Source organism: Ptychodera flava, chromosome 4 (genome assembly GCF_041260155.1).
Source record: "Ptychodera flava strain L36383 chromosome 4, AS_Pfla_20210202, whole genome shotgun sequence".
NCBI lineage: Eukaryota > Metazoa > Hemichordata > Enteropneusta > Ptychoderidae > Ptychodera > Ptychodera flava.
In genome coordinates this window covers 20656336-20684286 of record NC_091931.1, presented here as the reverse complement: position 1 = coordinate 20684286, position 27951 = coordinate 20656336, and the positions used below count along the sequence as shown (strand labels likewise).

Here is a 27951-nt window from a genome sequence, read left to right as displayed (position 1 = left end):
GTACATTATTGCTTAAATGACCCGCGTAATTAGACACATTTGTCGAGGTCATTGAGCTGTTTGTGTTTTCGCAGTTGTACATATACTTAATACTACCATGTCATTCTTCGGAGACCCAGAGGTCACATGAATTTCAGTTTATTACTAATTAACATAATATCAGTGACATTTCAATGATTAGCATCATACAACTCAATAAACAATGACAGGATGACAAATTGCGCAGACTGGCCTAAATATTCGTCCAAGATTTAAATAGGTTTCAATAACGCCCCAACACATTAACTTTTGGGTATTGACTCGCTATAATTGTGAAGTCCCCTCCCTTAAAGGAAGGCAAAATGTGGCCGATATAGTGCTTCGTCCAAAAGTATAAAATCGTAATACATGAGAGTCTTTAATATTTTCCCATTAAAAAGGAAACTATTTCTCTACATTTATATTTATTTCGCAATTTCTTGTAAATGCACTTTGCTTAAAGTGGCAGGTAAAAAGTGAATATGTGTACAAAAAATGTAATTTTTGGATTTCATCGATAATGTTGATTCACTATACATGGTTGTCTATGAAAACAGCATGAACATATTTTTTCCGATATAAAACTGGTAATATCTGTGCATTTATAAAAGTTTGATAATTGTTACAAGTACTCATCTGTACAAGAAATTAATTTTGACAAAAAATGTTGATCCACTGTACATTGTAGTCAATAACAAAATTATGAATATTATTTTCCGATACGAAACTTACTATACTTTTGCACATATAGACTTTTGATAATTGACCTAAATGTACTTAATTAGAAGAGGGTGGTCACAAGTGCATATGTGTACAAGAAATTTGATTTTGGAATTTCGCCGAAAATGTCAGTCCACTATACTTGGGAATCTATGAGAAAACTGTGAATAAATTTTCCCAAAATAAAACTTACAATATTTGTTCACATGCAGACGCTTGATAATTGACATAATTGTACTGAATTCTTATAGGGTGGTTACAAGTACATGTGTATAAAAGAAATTTGAAATTTGATTGTAAATTTGAAAATGACCAATATACTTTGGAAATTCGATCAAATTTTAATGTCTACAGTTTTTAGATATAGCTGTATTGCAGAAATCCCGTCAATATCCAAAAAGAGCTAATAGTCAGTATATGGTGCTCAATAAACTTTGCACGCGGGAGGCTCAGGGGGAAGTGTCAGAGGAGGTTTTACTCTCTCTTGCGTGGTAACATTTGAGGAATTGATATGTGCAATGGTGCAGTCTGGTGCAATATGAGAAAACCCAAAGGTGAGAGTGCGAGAGGGGGTGTCCCCCTCAAAATCGAAAATTTCGCGAAATGGTGCAATTTGAGAGGTGTTGCAATTCATTTTGCACAAAAAATTGAGTAACCCCCGTTATATATCTTAACATTTTAAGCAACCCTCTTGTAGCTTTCATTTTTTAGTGACCCCCTCACATTCCACCGACACCCCACGCCGTAAATAATGACGGCTCATTTGTGTCGCTCTCAAAGCATTTGGTGATTTAACATTTCCAGCGCCTGTTGACCTTCAGTCCACAGTGACACCTTTGTCGTAAACACGCTCTGCTCTGATGACGTGTACCCTGGCGTACATAACAACATTTTAGGACAAAGTATTTAAGGGAGCCGTCATTGTGCCATCTCTATGACAGGCTGAACATATGCACTTCCACGTGATTTAGAAAGAGAAGCAAATCAATCAACAGTCACTGCTTATAGAGTGTTAATGTTGATCTTTCAAAAAATGTACGTACAACGCCATCAACCACATTTTACCGTTAGGATGAACGTGCTGATATACTGCCAAGCTGGGTTTATGGAAAGACTGTTATGCGTCACGCCTGTCTTGTAATGTGAAGGGTGTACTATTTGTTTTAACAAACGGTGCGTTCTTGTTTTATTAATTTTACCAATATCCTCTAAGATAATCAGGTTCAAAGACGCATATCCGAGTCCATAATCGCTCGTCTTATATTTTAGTCTATCATACATGCCTGTATTGCAACTCTCCTATTGTTTAGAGAGTACTTAGGCTATATGAACCCGAATTTTAACATTAACGTTGGTATGGTTCACTCATAACACTCCGAAAAGTCATTTAAGCTTCAGGACCAGTCAAAAGTGTGTTGTATTTTTCATGTTTTAGCCATTGCACTTGAGTACAAAGATTATTTTACCAAACACAAACGAACTCGTTGAACATTTGTATTCATAACGACCGACACGGGTCATCGTTCACGAGACTATTATGTCATCTACGCTACTGAAGAGGACAGTCGCGGTAGTGTAGCGTAGTGCATCATGACAGAACCGCTATACGACAAGTTTCCTAACGTTGACGATTTTTAATATCCAGAGAGTGAATTACATCGAGCAGTGCCATTAATGTGCATGTGATACTATGTCCCCACAGTGGCTCAGATAAGTCATGGCGTTCCGTTCAAATTTCAGGGATACAGAATCCAGGTACAATGTATAAGATTCTACCATGGCGGTAATAGACGGACTATTACGTCTTTGGATCCGTCTGTTACCTCCGGGGTCCTATCAAGAAAGTCAAAATTTAGTGTAGGTCAATTAATTAAGTTTATCTTCTATTTAGGCAAACCAGTAACTAAATTATTCGAGTAAACAGTATTTTATTCGTACTGCAACAAAATATACTATAGAGTTAGGACACTGATCTCACTTCATGTATTGTCAAGTTTCCCCTACTCTGCTCACAAATCCCTTTCTAAGATAGAACCTTCGGCACATGAGACGTCTAAGAACGTGTATATACGGTAGAGAGAAACACAAAGGTAGCCAGCTTGGGGGGGGGGTGGTAGGGAGGAGAAGTGAGAAAATATTGGAAAAACTGACCATTTTAGCACATTTATTTTCAGGCCGTGACCAGTCCAATCGCTGTATTTGCGCAGTCAATATACTGGTATGATATACTCGAAATTCTACCACGTCAAAACATTTCACAATGACGGTTCCCAATGGCTCATCTGGTGAGGTAATGACTGTATGAACACAAACTGAGTGTATTTTTGAATGCACTTTCCTTTAATAGTTCGTATCGTTATACTTGAGCCAAATCTATGACGATACTCGAAATACTTGACGATGTCGTACTTGTGATTCTTCATGATAAATGTTGTTCATTATTTTAACAAGAAAGGCTTCAGATATCATCAAGTTTTCCAGAAAGTTTGATTTATATAATTCTGTACTGCCAACTGATGATGCTCTACAAGTATTTTCTAAAATCGTATAGATAATACATTTTCGGTTTGTAAATTAAGGTGTTTATTCCGGTACAACGCACACTACTAGTGAGAGTTAAATTGAAATAAAACAAACCGATTGGAACTAAATTGGGATAATTGGATTGGCAGAATTTCTCAAGAATTTTAGAAATTTCTCTAATTTTACACCATATTTGCTTACCATCTTTAAAATTTTATACACAATTTGCGATGCTGTTGAAATGTTATGAGTAAGAATCAGTGCATGATAGTATCTAATGCAATTTTGTTCAAAACATATGAACAATATTCACATTTGGATGAAAATATGAGAGTTTGTCTGTAGTTTCTTCATTACTGAAACACTAGTAATAATGTCAGTTTGTCATTTTTCCTCGACCAAAATGAAGCTTTTCGATTGATTTACAGGTAAGTCAGTCAGGGTCTTTTAAAATATGCCCTGACTCAATTTATGTTTATGAAGCCTTAAATTCATGAAAAAGTCAGGGGCATTTCAAAAGTGCCCTGACTCAAAATTCGTCAATCAGAGAAATTTTAAGCATTTTGCCTCGTTTCTTCAGTACATTCACACAAAAATGAACTTATTTTCATAAAAATGAATCCGATGAAAGAGGTATGCAATAATCGTTGTGTTTTCGTTGTTTTGTCCGATGAGAACAATATTTCAAATTTTACACTATTCTATCATTTTGTAAAATTTCAGCTGTAAAATTTCGATTTCGTTACATTTTCGTAATAATTACTCTCATCCAATTTTCCCAAATTAGTTCCAATCGTGTTTATAACAAACCAAAATAAACAAACCAAGCCTTGGACTTACTGTACTTTCAAACGCAAATGCGTCATTTAACCTTATAGATACCTCATAGATAGATGCGTACCGATAATGTGAGGTAGAAGACAAACCACATTTTCTCTTTGATTGTCTTTGATTGTAAATTGTATGATGACATTCGGTCACAGGTGATGAAGATGATTACTCTTATGCCAACAAGTGAGAAGTTAGAGCAATTTTTTTTTCTAGTAATTATCAAAAAGTTCTCTACGTGTTTGTATAAAACGTTTTTCAGCAGGAAAAATGAATATGCTGACACATAATCCTTCCTTCATGAGGAGAGGTGATACACATTTCAAATAGCACGCAAAATTTTGTTATTTACATACAAACGACTCATTAACCAATTACCAGGGAAGGATTTCACATAAATTACTTTACGTACATTGTGAAGGATTTACTATGTAGTTATGTATCTGAAAGCGTGTCACTATGGACAGAACACCCACTAAGAAACTATAAACAAGAATTTCGCCAAGTTGAAGAACACATTTCATTTTAGTTATCATTTCCTGGCGACCGCCGTAATTACAGGAAACGTCAAGCAATATTCTTCGCTGGCTGTACCAAACACAAAGGTAAGTGCATCTTCTATATATTCTTCTCTTCTATCTTCAGGAAATCTTTCGAGCTGACCCATAAAGTTCGGGAAGAACGCTACAAGAAAGGTTACCGTAATTTGTTTTGAAAAGGGATAAGAAATACTTAAAGTGGTCGTCTTTTCCAATATATCACAAATTTACTGTGGTCACTAATTTATGGTACATGCCTTCCTGTAGATGACCACGTCTGTCATTTCATATTTCATTCATTTAAAACGATTTAATAGCTCGTGTAAAGAGAATTTTATGTAATGTTTTTGCAAACATCATCGTCTGTCATTTGACAGTTATTTGGGCCTTTTTGTACTGCTATTATGTATATTTTGTATGATTCGTAAAAGTCTCAAATGTTTACAAAATTTGTCTACAGATGCCTGCGATTAGTGCTTAGCAATTCATGCATAATAGTATAATAGAGGCAACTTTCATATATATATATATATATATATATATATATATATATATATATATATATATATATATATATATATATATATATATATATATATATATATATATACTTGTTTAGTTCAAGATCAGCTGGAGTAGAGTGCTCAATACTAGAGTAGAGCTAAATACACAATTGTGTATATATATATATATATATATATATATATATATATATATATATATATATATATATATATATATATATAAAAGAAGTTCCAGGCTAGTCACGTGGTGAAATGACTAGCAAAGACAGCCAATCATTGGATGAAATTGTAAACAGTTTGGCAATTTTGTGATACTATAGTGAATGTCAAACTGCGTCTCCTATTGTAACATGTACGACAGTACATTGCAAGCAGTAGTGTTGACCAACCACAGTCACTCTGGAATCACACCCTTTCAAATTTTCTCAACTTTAGCTACATACTACGCAATACACTCTAGAGGCTGTTATATGATGAAGTATTTTCGGGGAAATAAAAACATACTACTCATATTTCATGAAGCTGCATTTACAAACACCTCTTGAGGGTGGTTCCCAAAAAGTTATCTGACCCCGTAAAAAATCTAAATGCGTTCAGATACCCGTTTCTGACTTGCTTTAGTAAAAATAAGGGACTTGACAGAAATTATAGGGGGGAAGATGCCAGTGTTTTTGAGCTGAGTCGCAACTTTTAAAGCGATAATTTGAAGTGTCATGAAATTTGAAGCATGCATTTGGGGGAGGGTCACCATTTTCTACACAACTATAAGAAGTCAAGATGTGGACGATATAGTTCTTCGTCCAAAAATATAACATCATAATACATTGGAGTCTATCGGGCAGACTATTAACATTTTCCCCTTAAAACAAGCTGTTTCTGTACTTTCCGAGTATGTTTGATAATTTATGTAAATGTACTTTGCTTGAGGTGGGAGGTAAAAAGTGCATGTGTGTACAAGAAGTTTGATGTTTGAATTTCATCTAAAATGTTGATTCACTATACCTGTTAGTCTATGAGAAAACTATTAATAATTTTTTCCGATATAAAACTGGCAATATCTTTGCGTTTTTAGACATGTGATAATTGATATCAATGATTAGAATAGGGCAATATTTATCTCACATTTAACAAAACAAACAAACAAACACCGTTTTTATTTACCAACACTAACTTAAATACAACTAACACGATTTGAACTAATAATTGGATGGTGAAGTAATGTATATTTGATCTGCAAATGTGAGCTCATCTGATTTTGTTTTTAAGTTATACCCTTGTTTTTATGAGTTATTAAGCAATATTCAGCACCTAACCTAATATGGCACCTAACATTTTTGAGAAATTTGAAAAATATAAAAATCCAATTTTCCCAAATTAGTTCCAATCGTGTTAACTCTTTACTGGTTCTTTGTTGCATATAGAAATAATCACATGTAACAAATAAACAAACACGCATGAAAACAAATAAAGAATTGAAAAAACAAGAAACCTGAGTTTTCTATGTTAAATGTGGCCTACTGGTGTACGTACAATGTTTAATCGATTCTTTTTGCCTTCGCTTGTAATATTCATAATGTCAAGTGCACCTGAACACATTTTGATGCACAACCCATCAATACAAAGGCAAAGTATATAATGTTTGGTAACTGTTGCAATGGACAATGACATATACAACACCATTCAGTCTGGTACATCAAAACTAGTGATAAACTCTACCATACCAAGGTAAAAATGTCGTCTTCTTATACTGTATCTCGAAGAATTTATGTAAACAATATTTTGTCGTTCATCAAGCATTAATATTTAAGAAAACAAATTATAATTGATTTGATGGTTTTTTGTTCAGTTTCTGTACAAATCATCACCAACATGTAAAGTTCTGACCCAGAGTTATTGAGATTTTCACGAAGTTTACGCTCTTGCTGCTCATTACCGCACTTTTTGTATTTGATAACATCATGAGAACAATTTCCCATTTACAGTTGAGCATGCAAAGGTGAAATTTGCAGCGGATCTCACATTTTATAATTGGAGTTCAAGAATGAGATATTCAAGTTTTTCTTGAAAAAAAATATCAAAATATTTTCAACAGGCAATTCTTGCACATTTCGCCCTTTTCGTCACAATTTGGACAAAATGATATAGATCATCCCTACGAACCTTCACATCAATTTTCATAGCAACCGGAGCAGCATTTTCAGAGAAGATTGTTGGACAAAGAGGAGAAATGACACAAATATACAAAGTTGCGAAGTTCACCACAATTTGAACAAGCTCAACTATGTTTACCCCTAGAAACATGCATACGAAGTTTCATACGTAGGATCAAGTATACCAAGTCTTGAAGTGATCCGCAAAAGCTGATTCAGAGATCTGTTGACCAAACAGAGTAAAAATTTGCCCGAAAAACTACAAATATAAAAAATTCAGTACAATTTGAAGACAATAATCTTAGGTCAACCTTAAAAATCAGCTTATCAAGTTTAAAAGCAAATCAGACACACATTTTTAAAGAAAAAGTTTTTTTGACCCAAAATGGGAAAATTGCCCCGAATACAGATAAGAAAATTCAAACGCAATTTGAACAAACCAAACAGAGCTCAACCCTAGGATTATGCGTACCGTGTTTCAAAGCAATCTTATAGACGGTTTTGGGAAAAAAATTTTGACCAAAATGGGAAATATTGCCCAAAAACTACAAATATGAAAATTACGCCACAATTTAAAGACTGTAAGGTCCCCTTATAATATGCATATCAAGTTTAAAATCAATCAGGTACCGAGATTTAGAGAATGACCAAAAATATAAGTATAAATATATTTTAAAGAAACAACACAGAGGTCGACCCTAGAATTGTGCATACCATGATCAAAACAATCGGACAAGTGGTTCCTGAGAGAAATTTCTTTTTTAAAAAACGGCCGAACTTGACTGAAAAGTACAAATCTGAAAATTTTCAATTTGATCAAACCTAACAAACGTAACTTTAAGGAACCTGCATACTTAGTTTGAACCAAATCTGGTCCGTGGTTACAGAAATTTAGAAATTTGCAGGATATTTCCTTTTTAACCACATTTTCATATTTTTGACATTAACATGTTCATTTAATGAAATTTACACCTCCCCCGGGTGCAACTGAACACCAGATCGTGATACAGTCGTTGAGTTTTAGAGTTTTTGAGCTTTTGATGTGGACTGACTGACGGGCAGACCGGCGGACGGACATGCATGCATGCATGCAACCACACACACACACACACACACACACACACACACACACACACACACATACACACACACACGAACTATTGGAGGTTGGTCAGTTGGTCAAACTGTGAATGTCCAGAGTAAGGGACTCACTTTTTGGGATGATGAGTTCGAGACTGTATCACGGTGTTATGCCCTTGAGCAAGACATTACTTCTCATGGCTTATTTGGGTAGTAGTTTATGGGTACCTCATCCTGTTATCGGGCTTTCGCCTTTTGGATGATTGATAGATAAAAATACAGGTAAGGAGATGCCACTAACTTGTTGATAAAGCTCTCGTTGGTAGATAAACATATACCAAACGTGAGATAAATATTGCTCTACACAGTTCATGTTTCTCAAAAATTGTATTTTAAATTTAAGTGGCGCTACACCCAACGCAGCGTATTTAGCGTAAAAATCAGTGTTTTGGAAATATTCTTTCAATCTTAATTAATTTGGTAACCCAAGATTCAAATATTGGTTAAGTTCACCTTTAAGCTTGTCAAACTGTCGTAAGTTGCATGATATAGAAGTGTGAATTTACGGAAATGTATGCAAATCACCCGATTTCCTGGCTTTTTTCCTCTCTATTTCAAGATTTCCAAAGAATTAAACTTCACTCATGCTGGGTCAAATTTTCTGAAATTTTCACATTATGTTCTTTAAATGCTGTATAACAAAACGACTATGTTTGGCAATAAAGTTGTTACATTTTGAATAAGGACATTTTATTTTTGTTTCTCATTATTTTAATCACTTTTTGAGTGTCAGTCTTTCAACCCTTGCCATTTTAGAATGAGGATAAATAATTCAAAATAAAATAGTTGTTTTTTTCTACATAAACTCTTCTTTCAAGTGAAATATTACATTTCAGAAAATAGCCTCAAGTTTGTGACTTAAACTGATTTTATCGTTAATACCAAAATTGAGTTTTTTACCCCAAATATACATCCCCTTCATCCTTTGAGTAAACCACTGCTGCCATACTAAATTTTAGAATCTCTACTTTTTGAAGATGTATAGTATAAGGGGTTTCCTTGTCATCTTTGATGAGAAATATTGCTTTGAAAAAAACTGTGTTGGCAACATGCAGCGCCACCTTATAGAGTGAAAGTTTTAAAAATTGCAACAGTAGCAAATGGTAGTTCATCCCCATACTTTTAAATTTTAATCACCCTCCTCAAATATCAACTGATTGAGTTTTGTCCCAATTTTAGTAGTGTACAGAGCGCGACCAATTCTTTCATTTAGTAGGGCATGATAGATTCTAGCAAAACACAGTTATAATGCACAGTGCAGCCAGCGATATTCGAGGCAAGAAAAACAGAGTACTTAAAAGAGCATGCTTGTTGATCCCGGTCTCAGAGATGTCATGACTTGAATTTCAAATTCAAAATCAGTAGGTTTCATGTGAGGGAGGCAGTTTTACAATAAATGTCCAGCAGTTACACAAAAGACCTTGCTGCAAGAGGGGAACAAAATGTAAAACCTGTGAATAGCTTACCTTTTCCCTCATCTTTTTTTAAAATATACTTTGGAATATCCCTTGTACAGTCGATATCTTTAAAACCAATGCCAGCCAGTATTTGTTCAAATTCATCAACACTTCCTTGGAAAGGGTAATAGAGATGTTCATAACCCTGAAATATACAAGTAGTGTATGGATACATACTTTAGCAGAGTACTAGATACGAATGTACGAATATATATATATATATATATATATATATATATATATATATATATGTATAATATAATGATAATGTATGTGTGTTTGTGTGTGTATGCGCGCTCGCGTATGTATGTATGTATGTATGTATGTATGTATGTATGTATGTATGTATGTATGTATGTATGTATGTATGTATGTATGTATGTATGTATGTATGTATGTATGTATGTATGTATGAATGTATGTATGTATGTATGTATGTATGTATGTATGTATGTATGTATGTATGTATGTATGTATGTATGTATGTATGTATGTATGTTGGTGGATGGTTGGGTAGGGAGGGAGTGAGGGAGGGACGTATACCAATAACGTGTCTCTCGTACCTTGTAAACAACATGAGGTACGCGCGGATCGCGAGATATCGATAAAACGATGTCATTTCCCGAGCGTATTTTTCACATCCCGAAGTTTTACGAATGTCTCTGATTGTGACCCAAAATCCCCCGAAGGTTCGTTGCTGTGTTGATTGACGATATTCTAGGGAGTCCATAATAAGTTCGATTGAGGCAATTAATTTACCTCCCACTGCGAAGACTTTATATACAGCATTATTCCTTTACCTCAGGTAAGTTTTTTTAAAAACTTCTCCTTAGTTTTTGTCGTTTTCATTATTCTCAATCAGTTGTGTTATATTTTTAACCTATACCACATAGATATCAGTTTTTACGTGTAAAATATTAGATACCTCTGATGACTACATTTTGTCGTCTGCCACACAGTTACGTTTGGTTCGATACATAGCGGCCGCCACGTGGTATGCGTCTATGCATACCACGCGCCGGCCGCTATGTATCAACCAAACGTAACTGTGCTAGTCACATATGCGAATTCCGGTGGAATCAGCAAACTTTGTTTTTGTTTTTTCGCCAAGTCAGTAACACACTCAGCTTTCTCCCACTGGGCATGACCGATCACCGACGCGAGTGGTACTGTGGCGTACAGCAGCGTAAGCGTAGACTCGTACTCCATAGCTTAGTTGACAATGGCCCCAGTGCCGAACGTTCGATTTCGGACGCTAAATTTAGGTGGGCCACCGGAATTCAAACTTTTCTTCTTTTGAGGATATGTTTTTATCGATATCTCGCGATCCGCACGTAGTCTCCACGTCAAATATCGACCGTTGGCATTAAAAAATGTGTTTTAAAAATGTTACTAAGTGGGAGTGCCACTTTAATATACGAGATTTATTCATTCAATAACGTGGACATAGGTATATGATAAAAAGGTTATCCCTCGATATTACCTCTTGGTGGGTTCGTATTGCTGCTCGTGCGGTTGTGGGCCGCATCACACTCGTCTTCGACTCGTGTGTTGCGGCCCACAACCACACTCGCAGCAATACGACCCAACCAAGAGGTGATATCGAGGGATAACCTCATATTGTTTACGTTTCACTGTGTTTTTTCTTGACGGATGTAATGTCGTACCTATCCGTCATACTAAACAGGCATTCTGTATGGCCTATATGACCTTTGACATGTATTTCCCATGATCCATAGTCGGTGTGTGCTTCACTGCAAGCCAGCCGTCATGAAGCAATAAAGTTTAGTTCTTTATCGAATACTTGTCTTTCAATGGACAACTAGATCTTACAACTTGGCGACGAGTTGGACGAACACCGAGACCATGCACAGAGAGCACTAGCGACGTATTCCCTGAAGTTTCTCGCCACAAACGTGAGTAAATGTACGCAGTTTGCCAATGCCCACTGTACGAGTACACGTGCGTAAGCCGCCATATTGAAACTCAGTTCCCGAACTTTCCCGTGGAGTGAGAGTGTCAAAGTTCTACAGATTTGTTTGGAGCAAAGGCCCATCATCAGAGTAGTACGGATTTGCTGATTAAATTCACAGTCGACATACAAAATGGCGTCTGCGTTACCACCCTTCCCAGCCTTTGTAGTTCATGACGAGAGCACGTCATTGGGAACACGCTGGAAGAAATGGCTGAAACGATTTGAAGTATATCTCACAGCACATGAAATCACCGATAACAAAAGGAAACGCGCACTTCTGCTATACTCAGCTGGTGATGATGTAGCTGATATTTTCGATGTGTTACCAAATCGTGGTGATGATGACGATTACAGCAAAGCAGTAGACGCGCTGAATAAATACTTCTTACCCAAAGTAAACAAAGCATATGAAGTGTATGTTTTCAGAAACACAAATCAGAAGCAAGGGGAATCATTGGATAGCTACTACACACGTCTAAGGCAACTGGCTCAAACGTGCGACTTTTCCAATGAAGATGAGGAAATTAAATCCCAGATTGTGCTATCATGCTCATCGTCAAGATTACGTCGTCGAGCTCTCAGAGAAGATTTGTCACTCAAAGATCTCTTAGATGCAGGTCGTGCATTTGAAGTATCAGAACACCAAGCGAAAGGGATCGAAGATTCAGACAAATCAGCTCAAAGTACTGAAGTCAAACAGGTCAACAACTCTAGATGGCTGAAATCAAAACCGAAACGAAAGGGTACAAAGAAAGTCCCACAACAAAAAGAAGCCAAGGATGACAATGCTAAAACTTGTTACAGATGTGGAGGTAGTTTCCCTCACACAGGTTCCTGTCCAGCAAAAGGGAAAACTTGTAGGAAATGTCAGAAGGTAGGACACTTTGCCAAACTGTGTAGAAGCAAGACACAGAAAACGGTAAAAACTATTGACACAAAAGCAAGTACAGGAGATCAGGATTCAACAGATGATGAATATGTTTACCATATCTCTCTGTCTCCAGTCAATAGCAAGTGTACACCTCACACAACAGTCTCTGTAGGAGGTCAGACAGTCAGATGTTTGATAGACTCTGGAGCAGGTGTTAACGTTATCGATGAGAAAACATACAAGCACATGAATGATGTACTTATCACACCTACAACCAGAAGATATATGCGTACAACTCCAATAAGCCACTACCAGTCCTTGGTGAAGTTAAAGTACACATACAGTCATGTGCCTCAACCAGTCATGTTTTGGTGACTTCTGTGTGGTGAAAGGATCAGGTGGAAACTTACTAGGATGTACAACAGCAACCAGTCTTGGGTTACTTCACATAGTAAATGCTGTATCTCCTAATATACACACCACCTACAGTTGAGAAACTTGTAAATGAATTCTCTGATCGGTTTGAAGGAATCGGAAAGATGAACCACATCAAGGCAAAACTTCACATTGACACATCTGTCAAGCCAATAGCACAACAGCATCGCAGAGTTCCCTTCCACATACGGGACAAAGTTGAGCAAGAACTGAAGAAATTGGAACAGCTTGATATAATAGAGAAAGCTGAAGGTGCCACACCATGGGTTTCACCTATTGTCGTTGTTCCGAAAAGGAGTGGAATTCGTGTATGTGTTGATATGAGAGCTCCTAACACTGCAATAGAGAGAGAACGCCACCCAATGCCGACAACTGATGATTTGATGGTTGATCTCAATGGAGCCAGTGTATTCAGCAAGATTGATCTAAACAAAGGCTATCATCAGATAGAACTAGAGCCAGATTCCAGATATATAACCACATTTGCTACACATGTAGGTTTGTTTCGCTACAAGAGGCTTAGCTTTGGCATTAACTCGGCAGCAGAAATTTTTCACAAGTCTGTAGCTGATATGTTTACAAGGCATTCCTCATGCAAGGAATATCTCGGATGATATCATTGTCTATGGAAAAGGAAAGAATGCACAAAAAGATCATGATGCTAATCTCAGAGCTGTGTTTGAAAGTCTGAGGAAACACAATGCAACTGTCAACAGAGACAAGTGCGAGTTCAGTAAACCAGAAATCAGTTTCTATGGAAGTCGCTTCTCAGGAGCTGGTATATCAGCAGATGAGACAAAAGTGGAAGCACTGCTGAAGGCAAGTCCGCCACAAAATGCCATGGAAGTTAGAAGTTTCCTTGGTATGGCCCAGTATCTCGCAAGATTCATACAGAACTTTGCAAGCATATCTGCACCAATACGCAAGTTGACTCATCAAGGTGTGCCATGGAAATGGGGTCTAGATCAACAGAGGTCATTGAGACGCTCCAGAAAGCAATGGCAAGTCACCATGTGATGAAATACTTCAACCCTGAGCTGAGGACAGAGCTAATTGTAGATGGGAGTCCAACTGGTCTAGGTGCTATCCTTGCACAGAAGACACCAGAGGACACACACAACATAATTGCATATGCAAGCCGTACCCTCAGTGATACAGAAAGTCGATATAGTCAGACAGAGCGAGAGGCACTTGCAGTTGTGTGGGCAACTGAACACTTTCACTTATACTTATATGGATCTCCATTTACTGTAATCTCTGACCATAAACCGTTGGAAGGAATTTTCAACAAGCCACTTTGCAGATCTACAGCCAGGATTGAGAGACTATGTCTGCGCCTACAGCCATACAAATTTGAAGTGAAATATCGTCCAGGCAAAGACAATCCTGCAGACTACATGAGTAGACATCCTCAGATAGACACAATGAAGTCCAAAAGTCATATCTCAAGAATTGATGCACATGTTAACTTCATTACTGAGAATGCAGTACCAAATGCCATGACACTAGAAGAAGTGCAGAAAGCCACAGAACAAGATACAACATTACAAGAGTTATCACAAGTAGTCATGACACAACGGTGGTTTGATGTTAAACCAGATGTCCGTCCCTACAAAGTTGTCAAAGATGAGCTGTCGATATCAAACGGTGTGCTACTGAGAGGTAACAGACTGATCATACCTCATAAGCTGCAGAGAAAAGCCGTTCAACTAGCTCACAGTGGTCACCAGGGCATAGTAAAGACAAAAAAGTTGTTGAGAGAAACTGTGTGGTTTCCAGGCATAGATGACATGGTAGAAGAAACCGTAGCAAAATGCATTCCATGCCAAGCTGCAAACCACAGTCCAAAACCCAGCCCAGAACCACTCAAGATGACAACATTACCATCAGGTCCATGGAAGAATCTTTCCGTAGATTTTTGTGGTCCATTTCCAAATGGAGATTATCTTTTGGTAGTAATTGATGACTACAGCAGATTTCCAGAAGTTGAGTTCCTTAGATCCACTTCAGCAAACGCGGTATTGCCACACCTAGATGCAATATTTGCGAGGCAAGGAATACCGGATGAAGTCAAAACAGACAACGGTCCTCCCTTTAATGGTGATAAGTTTAGCAAGTTTGCCAACTACCTAGGTTTCAAGCACAGGAAAGTGACACCATTATGGCCAAAGGCAAATGGAGAGGCCGAGAGGCTGATGAGAACTCTTGAGAAATCGGCACGAATAGCTCAGATAGAAGGCAAGAATTGGCGACAAGAATTGTTTCGATTTTTACGCCAGTATAGAGCAACACCACATACTACAACAGATAAATCCCCAGCAGAACTGTTATATGGAAGGAAAATAAAAACAACATTGCCAAGCATTCAACAAGAGAGTTTCAACAGCGATCTGTTCTTGAAAGACGCAGCGAAGAAGCAAATGATGAAAAACTATGCTGACAGGTATAATCATACCAGACCTTCAGATCTTCAAATAGGTGATCAGGTACTCATCAAACAACAGAAGAGAAATAAGATGTCCACACCATTCAAACCTGAACCGTATGAAGTTGAAAAACAGAAAGGAAGTATGGTGACAGTCCGACGAGGAAATCATCGAGTCACACGTAACTCTTCATTCTTTAAGAAACTGCGATACAAGAATGTGTATATTCCAAAACAGGAAAATGAACATGTGATGGAGGACATTGAAATACCAGTCACTCCTGATTCTGTGAAAGCAGAGATGTCAGATGAGAAATCTACATTTTTAGATGATCCTTCTCAGTTGCGCAGATCATCCAGAGAGAGGAAGGCTCCCGCGTATTTAGAAGACTATGTTGCATGATCAAAAAGAAATAAAATCTGTGAAAGTCTCTAAATTTGTGTTGTCAAATTTGAGATACCATGAAAGCAGCAAGCCGGACTCATAAATGCTGCCAATGTTTACATTTGTTGTGTTTAAAGTTCATTGTTTAAATTGTTTCACAAGTTACACTTTTCATTAGTCATTACTTGACAAACCATTTGTTTGCATGCTTCGTATGGACTCTGAACATTTGTCTATTTCAGACTCCAGTTGACATTTATTCAAGAAAAGGAGGGATGTAATGTCGTACCTATCCGTCATACTAAACAGGCATTCCGTATGGCCTATATGACCTTTGACATGTATTTCCCATGATCCATAGTCGGTGTGTGCTTCACTGCAAGCCAGCCGTCATGAAGCAATAAAGTTTAGTTCTTTATCGAATACTTGTCTTTCAATGGACAACTAGATCTTACAACGGACTACATTTGTTTGCGTCATCGCGCTAAGGCGGATTGATATACTAGCGTCTGACGTAATCAATCAGCTTGCTCATTGACAATTATTTTACGGTTGAGCAGAGAAATGCTTGAACTCTGTCACCAAACATGTAGGATATCTATCGAAGTTTCCTTCACAGAGAAAATGAAGCACCGTAAATGGTTTATTCACTCCACAGACACTGCATTAATAACAATGAAAGTCAGGCTGAACAGCTCACAAATTAGTTATTACATCGGGAACGACATTGTTGACAATGATGATATGTCCCTGCATAGGCATGCAATCGGAAAACGTTTGTTAAACTTTAAATTAAAATCGGATGGACCATTTTAACAAAATCACGAATAAAATATTTTGAAATTGATATTTGATCTGGAAGAGTCGTTAAACTGGCGAGAAAAAAACAAACACGGCAATTTCAAATTCAAATTCAATGAAACACAACAGTCACATGTTTGAGTCCAACGTGTGAAATCTGGAGAATACGAGCGCGAACGAAATTGGAAAATTCTGGTTTCGGAAGATCACCAGTCTTGGGAGTTGTCAGAACTCGAAGAATCATATATCACGGCCCTACGACGTTTGCGTGGTGGAGACTTGAACATGGACGTGGCAACATTAATGGTGAATGAACCGCCCCGCTGAATATACCCGCTGTAGCTGCTGCCTGGGTTTGGTACGTGCTTTCGTTGATGGTCTTGTGAAATGGTGGATTTGCTGGTCTTGCTTCTGTTGTCACATTTCCCAATGATGGAACCATTGCTGTTTCTTCCTTGTTACTGTTGGATAGTATGTTGGACATCTCATTTTGTTGCTCGAGCGACGCTACAGCGTATTTGTTTATGCTCTGAACGTCACGGTGTCCAGACAACTGCTGCCCTTGAGTTGGGGGAATCCCGGCATGGAGCAAATTTGTTATCGCCGTTTTCCGTATGCTGTGATTTGTTGTCTGCCCGGAGATTCCCGCTTTATTACACATCGTTTTCCGCATGCTGTGATTAGTTTTCTTACCGGAGATTCCCGCCTTATTACACATCGTTTTGACGACATTAGCCAACTTGTTTTGACCCATTGGATTTTTCTTGTACTAATATATGAGTTGTGGGGTGTGATTGATACTGAGATAAAACGGACTGTCCAGAGTGTTCATTTCTGGAGGACGACGGCTAGCAAATTGACGATAAGTCTCGACCGGGCAGCTGTTCATGGCGTTGGGTGTCGCAAATATCTCGGGGTTAAACAGTCGTGTTGAACTTCCTGCTTGCCCCCATCGCGTTTTTGTTTCCCTGTTCGTTGAATTCGAGATATTCTAGGCCGCCGGCGGTTTTCTTCAGCATTATATCACCCCATTTCAGTTGACGATTTTCTTGCCCGCCGCGGAAACCGAGCATTTTGGTGTTGTTAGTCCACACTGCATTGAAGAGAACTTCAGGGGTCGATCGGCCGATACTTCCTTTTCAATGAGAATTATTTCTTTTTCCTCAGTCAGTCTATCGGTACATTTTTGTTTGTTTCCCATTTCGTGCTTTTTCAGTTCTGCTCTTTTGGCTGCGAGGCATGTTCGCGACTTCTCGAACAACTGATCGCGTATGATAGAAAACCGTAGCCGCTGTCTTGCAAAAACCGATCGATACTTCTTTGATAGTCGGTAAGAGTATCAGGCTCATAGTCGTTGCCATCCTTCTGGCGAGTCCCTAAAAAAAACGCTGCCAGATAGTCGTCAAGCTCAGCAGGAGGATCGTCACATATTCGGCTGGTTTCGTTTGGCCTCATAGCATTCAGTCATAGCTGAAACTGTTTGGTAACACTTTGTTGTTTCGCACGGTATTTTTCCTTTTTTGGAGATTGACGAATTCCTCACGGTCGCTTTCTGTGTACTCTACAGACCGTTTTATGCTATTGTTAGGGTTCGGATGGTAAATTTTCAAAAACTTCTTCCGCAGCTAACACATCTGAAAGACTGAAAAGTTCTTGTAGGTTTTCACTGACAGACATGGTGGAATGGCAAGGTTGTTGTTATAGTGACCGTCTTATACCGGTGGCTCGTGAAAATCACAAAATATTTCAGATGATGAAAACTATGTAAAATGAAGTTCATTTTACTTCCAAATCGGTACGGTACATGCAAATGTTGTGTTTGCTATTATTTTCCGAACGCATTTACCATAAATAGGCCTACATGATATTTTTGAAAGTTGTGCTTTTGAATTTGCCGGTCCTCCGATAGCACTTTTGCTTGTTGTCTGCGCGTCTGTACTTATGCACGGACGGAAAAGCTGGTCGGTCATTGATCTGTTAGTGCCCGTACTGTGTGATGCTCTGCTCTTTAATTTGTTCAAATTGGTAGCACTACTAGCAGGTTAATCCGATATCGACATGTGTTTTATTTAGCTACCTTGCATTTCCTTTTGTTTCAAAACCCTGCCACTTTTGGAGAGCGGACACAATATCGTAGTCAAAATCAAAATCATAGACGGGAACCATGGTTTGTTTTGATTAGGGCGCCACAATGTAAGTAGTCCGGTATGCAAATCAATAGGTCGTATCAGGCTTTGTTATGCAAATTAATAGCTCGTATCACTTTTTCGTATGCAAATATTCAATTGAATGAAAGAAAGACGCGCTGAACATTCCTTTCATATGCAAATCAACAAGGCGTATCACTTTATTGACATGCAAATCAACATGATAAATCATGTCACTGAACTCAGTACAGACACAATACAGGGCATAGGTATATGATAAATGACAAGGTAAGAGCGCAATATTTAAGCAATAATGCACCCCCTCCCGGCCCATAATGGACGAAAGCAAACTTTGCACGACATAATGTACGAGGCGAAGCCGAGTACATTATGAAGTGCAAAGTTTGCTTGAGTCCATTATGGGCCGGGAGGGGGTGCATTATTGCTATTATTTTATAGTTTTGGCAATGCCAGTGAATTTGTAGTTGTAGAAAACGAATAAAAAAGGAAATTTAAACTGAGTTTGAATCCAGTGAGCGTCGTCCGGCATGATCAGCCCGGACTCTGTTACACGCGCTCCACACTGCACTGCACTGAACACGCACGTTCAACACAAAAAAATGAGCTGCACTTTCACGGTTCAATTTGGAATTAAAAACGATGTATTTTCGAAGGAAATGAAAATTAATTGCATCCCTACCGTCTATATCGAACTTGAAACATCACCTTTACATATCATGCGATTCAAAAAGCCGACACGGTGAAATGCCAGACATGAAGAAAACGGAATGTTCATGCATCGACATCAGCATGATCAGCGAGCTGCATGCCATGTATCAGCTGATCAATACGATCATTATTATGTCGCTAGTAGTACAGCATTCATTGCAAACGATATCAACAGAGTTCAACAATGATATTCAAATGTTTAAATTTCATTAATAATTGTGTCTATAAATTAATTTTCGATGGATTCTTGAGAAGAGCTATTTTATTTCGGCGAACGAGAAAACTTGACGTAAACGGGTGCTCGAAAGGTGCAGTTGACAAAACACACTGGAGGGTTTCCGTCGCGATATCGTAAACAAGGCAAGGTGAAACCACAGACAAGGAGAAAGATGAATGAAAGTTGTCTCCGATTACAGTCAGTGCATCAGCATTAGGTGGCTGAGATGATAGATCAATGGAGAGTCCACGGTCGTCATGATTGTTGGCAGTATCTGACCTTGGACCGAGACCCAGACACTTCCAGTCAAGGTTGATGACAGCTGCCGTTGTTGGCCTGTTTATGGCTGGTTCGAGTGGCCTTTCACGCTTGCATCGTTTACATAGCCACTGACATACATAATATGCCATGTGTCAAACCCAGTATCGTCTAGGAGTTTGCAAACTTACTGAGTTCTGTTTCACCTGTACGGCAACAAAGCGAACCATGTTGTAAACAAACGTAGTAGTTCAACCAGCGTATCGGAAGGTGGAGTGCATGCTGGGCGCGAGCCAGACAGAGCAGACGACGAGTGCATGCGGGAGGACAAAAAAATTGATAAATCGTACAGTAAGACATTATCGTGCACCATTATCAAGATTTATCGTTTTGTGTATTACATGGTTTATCCGATACTTTCCCTCCTTTTAAATGCGCAGTCTTTTTTCGTTTTCCCCCAAAAACTATTGTTATGCCGCTGTGGTGCCGCAATGCTGAATAATGGAATACATTATCAGTAATAATGCATGGATGTGACGTCACAAAATTCACTGGTATTGACAAAGCTATAATATAATACTCAATTAAGGCGATACCGAAGGATTCAAATTGCTAAGCAACGGTTGCTAAGGCTAATTTCCAAATCAATCAAATGCAAAGTTTTCATGGTTTTCTTTGCATAATAAAGATTTACAGAACCATTCGATTCCGAGATGCAGAAAGACGCAGGCTTGTCAAAAGACGCAGGTTTGTCGCGCGATGGTCGTGACGTCACACACATACAAATTTTCACAGCTCTATTTTAAAACGTTTCAGCTCCTACAAATTTGCACCAAATTTTTCCAAAATTTCAGAATGTAACACATGAGATATCTGTTTAGAGCCGCTAGCATGGATTAGGTTATCTGTTAAGTACAAACGATTTTTGAACAGGAAAATATCTGCTGTCATTTTGTGAAATTTTGAAGGGTTTAATCTCATAAACGGTCCGGAATTTTTAGAAACGCATGCTTATCTATATTATCATGTATGACTTCAATAACCCTACCAAAAGTCAGCTAAATTGGTTTTACAATTGAAAGAGTTGAAAGATTTTGAGCAATTTCAAAATACCAGGAGCCGAAAATCCATGGAAAACAACGGAGCGTTAAGATTTTGCACGTGCAAAAGGGCGCGTTTGGAACGTTGCCAGCGATAGCAACTAACGCGCGCTTTGAATCCTTCGGTATCGCCTTAAATATATGATGTACACTGCGAGTCTCAGTGTGATCAAAACAGTTGAAAAAATGAAGACCGACCGAACATCAAGCCTTGTATTTCCAGAATACCAACCATGGTTAGTAGAAATCATCAAAACTCATGTTGGTAAGGATTTTCAGTATCACTGAGAACTTTACATAAGACCTTTTACATTGTGAGCCATAGTCATGACATAAAAAGAGACTTTCTTGCTGTTGGTGATGTCTTCATAACAAAAGAGAAGACTTTGACCCTTCTCCCCGATTCTGTTGGTATGTTACAGGCCATTAAATATTACTAATCAACCTATACAAGTCATTGCTGAAACCCCATTTTTATTTTAAACTTCCAAATGCTATTGAGTGTTTGTCTGAAAATATGTTGAGATCCCAGATGATAAAGCTGCATGCTAACAACATTGTTTTAAGCTGTTAGAGATCCTGTTTTGAATAATTGAAACACTGAACTTGATGTAACTTGTACTTCAACCGAGTAATATAGACCGTCAGTATTCATAGAACCTCAAATTTAAGCTAACCCATGACTAATTATCAATGATTGGTGTTGGTTGTAATATTAAAATCAAGGCCGTCAGAATGACTTGACTAGTTTATATTGGGTACCTATACTCCACAAAACACCTTGCAAAGCTAGATTGATTGCAGGGTCTTCTACAACGCAGCAATCAAAGATACTGTTATCTGTTCTTTGTACTATCAAACAGTTGTGACGATGTCTTCTCTCGAAGTGGCGTAAATATAATGTGGAGAATAAGACATTCCAAAGAACTCTTTGATGATTTGAAATCAAGATCTACTCAAAGATCACACCCATCAAAACGTTTGATTTTCGTACACTGTATACCGCAATATCATATGTTAAAATGATACATTTGCAAACTTAACCAATAAGGAGTTTTTTTAATGATAAAACGGTTCACACTGTTACGAGAATTACACAGCACCAGCCTATAATTCTGCATATTTTGTTAACAATAACACTGATACTGAAACATTCCTTACAGAAAGAGACATTGTTAGTAGACTTTAATTCCTCATCAACAACATAAATATTTGTCAAAGTTAGAAGACGCATTTTCCAATATTGCGCAGGACTTCCTTTCGGTACTTATTGTGCCCCGTTACTTGCTGATTTATTTCTGTTTCCAAACAAAGCAGAAGTCTCCCAGAAATTAGTCAAACAAAAGGTATCCTTTGCTAACGCTTTGAACTCTACATTCTTATACATAAATGATGTCATTTCTCTGAATAAGTCTAGATTCAGTATCTATCTCCTTATGACTTATACTCCTGAGTTAGGGATTAAAGAAACTATTGAATAAGCTTCTTTTGATTCTTATTTGGATACTTTTCTCGAGTTTGACTCTGATGGTTAGCTTCCTACTAGAATCTACCACAAGAGAGATGATTTGAACTTTACTTTCAATTTTCCTCACCTAGAAAGAAACATTACACCCCTCAATTAGACAGCAACAGTGCAGCCCTCACCTAGACAGCAAAATTGCAATTTCATCAGCTTATGGCATATCTCAGTTTATTCGTTATGCGAGAGAATGAAGTTCACAAGGTGATTTTGCGGCGAGACATGCCCATGTCTCTTGCAAACTTATAAATCAAGGTTACATCAGACAAAGGCTGGTCTCTAAATAAAAATGTGTTTTTGGCAGGTGTCAAGGGCTTGTATGTAAATATGATATGTCCTTCACACAGATGATCACTGAAGACATCAGTGATATCAGTCTGTAGATCGTTAACATTTCCTGTTTTGGCTTACATATTGGTACATCGCGGGTGCCACGTGATGCGTAGGATGCGATTACTCTGTGAAACACCTGGCATAACTTATAGGTTGTTTTTAGAGGAGTTCCATATATCTTTTCTTTGCGACTTTGACTGTGTTACATGTGCTGACACTTTTTTCACAGTGTGCTGTTTTTGTCATATATGACTTTTTACCCATGACGTTTTGAAGACTACAGCGGAAGATAAAACGCTTGTAAAAATGCAGATAATGAAAACTGCAACAAGTGAAAATTGATACAGTAAAATACTGAACGACCAGCGGCAGATAAAACACTTGCAAAATCGCAGCGAATAAAAACATGGATGTTTCGGGTTCAACCCTCTGTCAGTTTCTGTGTCAATTTTCACTTGTTGCAGTTTTTTTCCATGCAATTCTACAAGGTGTTACCTCCCGCTGGTCTGTAGTATCTTATTGTATCCATTTTGTCTTGCTGCAGTTTTATCCCTCTTTTGAGGTCGTTTGTAACGTTTTTATAATTGATTGATATAATCACTATTAATTCGGTATTAACCACCTAATGTTGTCCTGTGTTTTAAAATAAGTCTCAGATACAAAGACCGATAAAACACGTAGTATGTTGGAAATGATATGTTACCTTCATGAAGGCTTCCCACTTTGGACTTGTGTGGCTGTTGAGAGCTATTATAGTGTCGATTACGTTTGGATCACGTTGTGTCACATTCACGAAACACTGGCCACCTGGTTTTAAGCTCCGATGTATGCCTTGCAAGGCAATCTTGAAACCCTTTATCCATTGTAAGACATAGTATGCGACAACTTTGTCAAATGAATTTCTATACTCTTCATATGTGGACAGCTTTGTAGCATCGCCAAGACTATAGGTTATGTTTCCAGCTGTGGAGATTTCCTTGGCTTCTTTGATCATCTCTGGGGAGATGTCAAAGGCTGTTTTATGTAAACCAAAACAGATAGATGGACAGTCATAACGTACGGCGACTAGATGGATGGACAGTCATAACGTACGGCGACTAGTCACAGACACTGACACAGACACACACATACACACACATATATATGTATAGAGATAAACAGACAGACAGTCAGACAGACACACCACACAACACACACAACAGTCCTACAATAACTTCTTTAGGAGCGATTGACCCTTTTCTTCTGTCAAAGCGCCACTTTTTCTGCAGCTTGGAAAGACTTCGAGCGCCAAAAGATTGCTTATTAAGCAAACTAATTTGCATACTGGCGGAGTTCTTATGTTTTCCCACAGTCCCTAAAATACTGAATTACGGATACATTCCCTTTTTCATGCCGAACATTGATACCAGGTCTTTAAAAAAATAAGGCATTGCACATTACATAACCAAAAAACCTGTTTTAGATAACCCGGTCAGAAGTCGAGTAGCTTACTTTGTGACGACATTACGCGTTCAAGCTCGTTTGCAATTCTAATAGAAACAATTGGGTGTTGCAGTGATCTTTGTACTTGTGTTAAATCCAACCAATAAGCTTTTGTTTTTGACGGAGATGGTTTGAACATTTGCGTTAAGATTTTACTCTCACAGTGGCATCAATGTGAAATGAATGTCTTGGACAATAAATTTCAAATATTAACCTGGGTTTCGACCAATTTTATCGAAATTTATTCATTTCTATTCGTTACTATAACGCCTTGACAGTTATTGATTTCTTGATCCGGATCCACGGACGCGTGAGCCATTCTGTGCTTCTCCCTGCAGGTGCAATCCTAATTATTCCCTCTTTTAAATACCGCCGCTAAACAATGTAGTTGGACGTAAATCCCGATGCTTTGTAAATGACCTTACATTATTTACTCGGAGTCTAGGGTAGACTCTTACCTGTTACTCTTGCAACATGCTTCGACAAAAGTGCAGTGTGAGTGCCTGATCCACAACCAACGTCTAATAACACATCTTTCTGATTCAATGGCATTGCCTTGGAAACTCCTTCAAAGAACTGCGAGGCAAATGCATACGCAGTGGGATAAAACGTCTTCACACGATTGAAAGTCATCGTGTCTGTTGCGTCCCTGCGGTGTCTTGTATCTCAATCCTTACTGAGGAATATTAGAAAGAAAGGAAGAAAAACTGAACGAGCGGTGGTAGCTATTTACCTTAATGAATTCATATACTTTGTTTGTCCTTTTTAGCAGTCAAATTTTATTAATCCATATATCTTTTTATCAATTAATGAATTGATTAATTAATTTATTTATTAAGGTAACTCAGGGTATTAGATATTCAAGTAATAACTTGTAAAATATTATCCGAAATATTCACGAGTCTATCAAAACATTAGTTTTGATGGTCGCAAAAGTTTTAAATGCACTTAACGTTGATTGTAAGCTCATTTGCATATTTAATGAACTTCTGTAATTAAGCAACACATCAAAACTTGATGCGCTGAACTTGATTGATCGTCTGAGGTATATTGATCATATTTGTGTTATAGCGATGTCGAAAGTGTGATATGAAGCATGCATATTTATTGGCTTCACATATCAAAATTGACTGGATATGGATACTTATTATTTATTATGCCTTACGTTTCATGAGCATCATAAATTGATTATTTGCTCATTTGCATACTGAACTTGATATCTGTAAATGAGACTCCTTGGGTAAATTGGTCTTACTTACATTGAACTTCTGCAATTAAGATATATAACACAACTGCAGACATTAAATGTAATCGAACTTCCGAGGGACATAGGTCATACGTAGACTTAGTCATACTACAAGTTTGTTGATGATGGTACATTGATCATTAGATGAATTGTATATTTATTGATGACAAACTTCTGTAATTAGGCCTACTATCAAATCTGTATGCACTAAATTTCCTCAGACGTCTAAGGTACATTGGCCTCACTAATGTTAAGTTAGGCTTTTACCTTGATGAGCATGGCATATTGGTTTGCATACTTAAAAAAACTCCAGTATTCGCCCTATACATCAACGTGACAACTGAATGCACCAAATTTGATCGAACTACTGATCGAACTACTGATCGAACTACATCGGTCTTGCTGAGGTTTAGCTATACTGGTAGTTTGACGAGGGTGACACTTGACACATTTGACTCATATTCTCGATATGGGCCACTTTCATGATCCCTGTATGACTTCCAGCACCTCATTTACAATTGTTGCGGATAGTTCAGGTCCGGCAAACTGATTTTCAGCCTCACGCCTCACCATGCAGTACAACCGTTGTGTTCAAATGTATTGTAATATCTCATTCAAGAAGAAAGATTTGCATATCTATAGACTGCTAGTTTGTTGACGGAGTCATACGAAGGTCAATAAACAATGGAGTTTTCACTCGTTGGCACTTTAAGTCTTAATTTGTTTCATTTTGTGTCATATGACTACCAGTTAACCGCATATTCACTTGAAAGTTATAGCATAGACCCTGGGGGAAACTAGGCTGTATGTTTTGTTGCAGTTTTCTGTCCCGTTTTCTCGATGGTCTATGGCTATAATCACAATCAATCACATATGGGCAACTTAAGGCATCGACTATAGCAATGTATTACCGGTGGTACATTTTGTGTACTCGGTCGGGTCAACGTTTATGCTTAACGTCAAAAGTGACTGTAGATTACCTTAGCGATAAAATCTCCGTCTTTTTCAGTCGAATATTTAACATTAGTTACTATTTCGACTTGTTCATATGCAGTTTTGAGTTGCTGTGTGACCCAACTTCGTCCTGGAGTGTCTTATTCTGCCTGACAGCAGATGGCTGAGGTACAGTTATCCGCTACGGATCCTGACAAGTGATTTTAGATGCTCTGTCTCACCCCAGTATTACAAGACCCCCTGCTTCTATGAAAATAAGATTACCCACCTTCAGATTTTCTATTTTTGTGGATTTTACCGTTGCTGTCTATTTCAGCTGCCTTCTTTGCCACTGTAAAGCCTTGTGCTATATGACGTTACCTCGTTAGGTCACGCCCTTTTAAAATCACGTGACACTATTGCTATTTCAGGGTACACTGGGTCAAATTGGACTACGCGTCGAGGTCATTGATTTTTTTCGAGCTGTCTTTGCTTTCGCTGTTGCACATAAACTTAATACAACCATATCATTATCTGGGGACCCAGAGGTCACGTGACACATGACCAGGGTCAAAGCACCCTGTATTCCACGTAAAACTTCGACAATGAACAACTCATTCACTATATCGTAGCAATAATTACGGTAGATCTGATGCGTGAATTTGCCTTCATTTCTCTATATATATATATATATATATATATATATATATATATATATATATATATATATATATATATATATCATACATACACACACATAGACATATATATATATATATATATATATATATACCTTTTTTATCCTTTAAAAGTAAAGAAAACTAATACAAGTATTAATGATAGAGTTTCGGGGAATAATAAAACGGTGGTGGACATAAATTGTCTTCACATGGGAGACATGAGGGTATGAGGGTATGTATGCACGTACACATTTTGCGTGTATGAATGTGTGTGCATGTTAATTTATGACGTGTAACCATTTAAATACTTTGTCCTAAAATGTTGTTATGTACGCCAGGGTACACGTCATCAGAGCAGGGCGTGTTTACGACAAAGGGGTCACTGTGGACTCAATGTCAACAGGCGCCGGAAGTGTTAAATCATCTTATGCTTTGAGAGCGACATAAGAGTAATACTTTTATTTATGCGATATGTTTACACTCAAATATATTCAACCTCTTGGACTGAAAGTT

General features: G+C 37.8%; 1 protein-coding gene across 2 annotated transcripts; it reads right to left on the bottom strand.

The window, feature by feature from the left end:
- Nucleotides 1-100: 100 nt before the first annotated feature.
- LOC139131145 (uncharacterized) lies at nucleotides 101-27210 on the bottom strand. Of its 2 annotated transcripts, XR_011552059.1 has the most exons (6): nucleotides 27048-27210; nucleotides 25038-25255; nucleotides 23801-24111; nucleotides 9909-10044; nucleotides 8515-8634; nucleotides 101-4773 (listed from the first exon to the last, which is right to left on the bottom strand). XR_011552059.1 is itself a non-coding variant. In XM_070697108.1 (5 exons), exons 2-5 carry the CDS (start codon nucleotides 25210-25212, stop codon nucleotides 4622-4624), a joined length of 774 nt encoding a protein of 257 aa, XP_070553209.1. In that variant the 5' UTR covers nucleotides 25213-25255; nucleotides 27048-27206; the 3' UTR covers nucleotides 101-4621. The 2 variants fall into 2 exon arrangements, 1 of the variants encoding a protein (XP_070553209.1); XM_070697108.1 differs by lacking the exon at nucleotides 8515-8634 and having other exon boundaries at nucleotides 27048-27206.
- Between the last annotated feature and the right edge of the window lie 741 nt (nucleotides 27211-27951).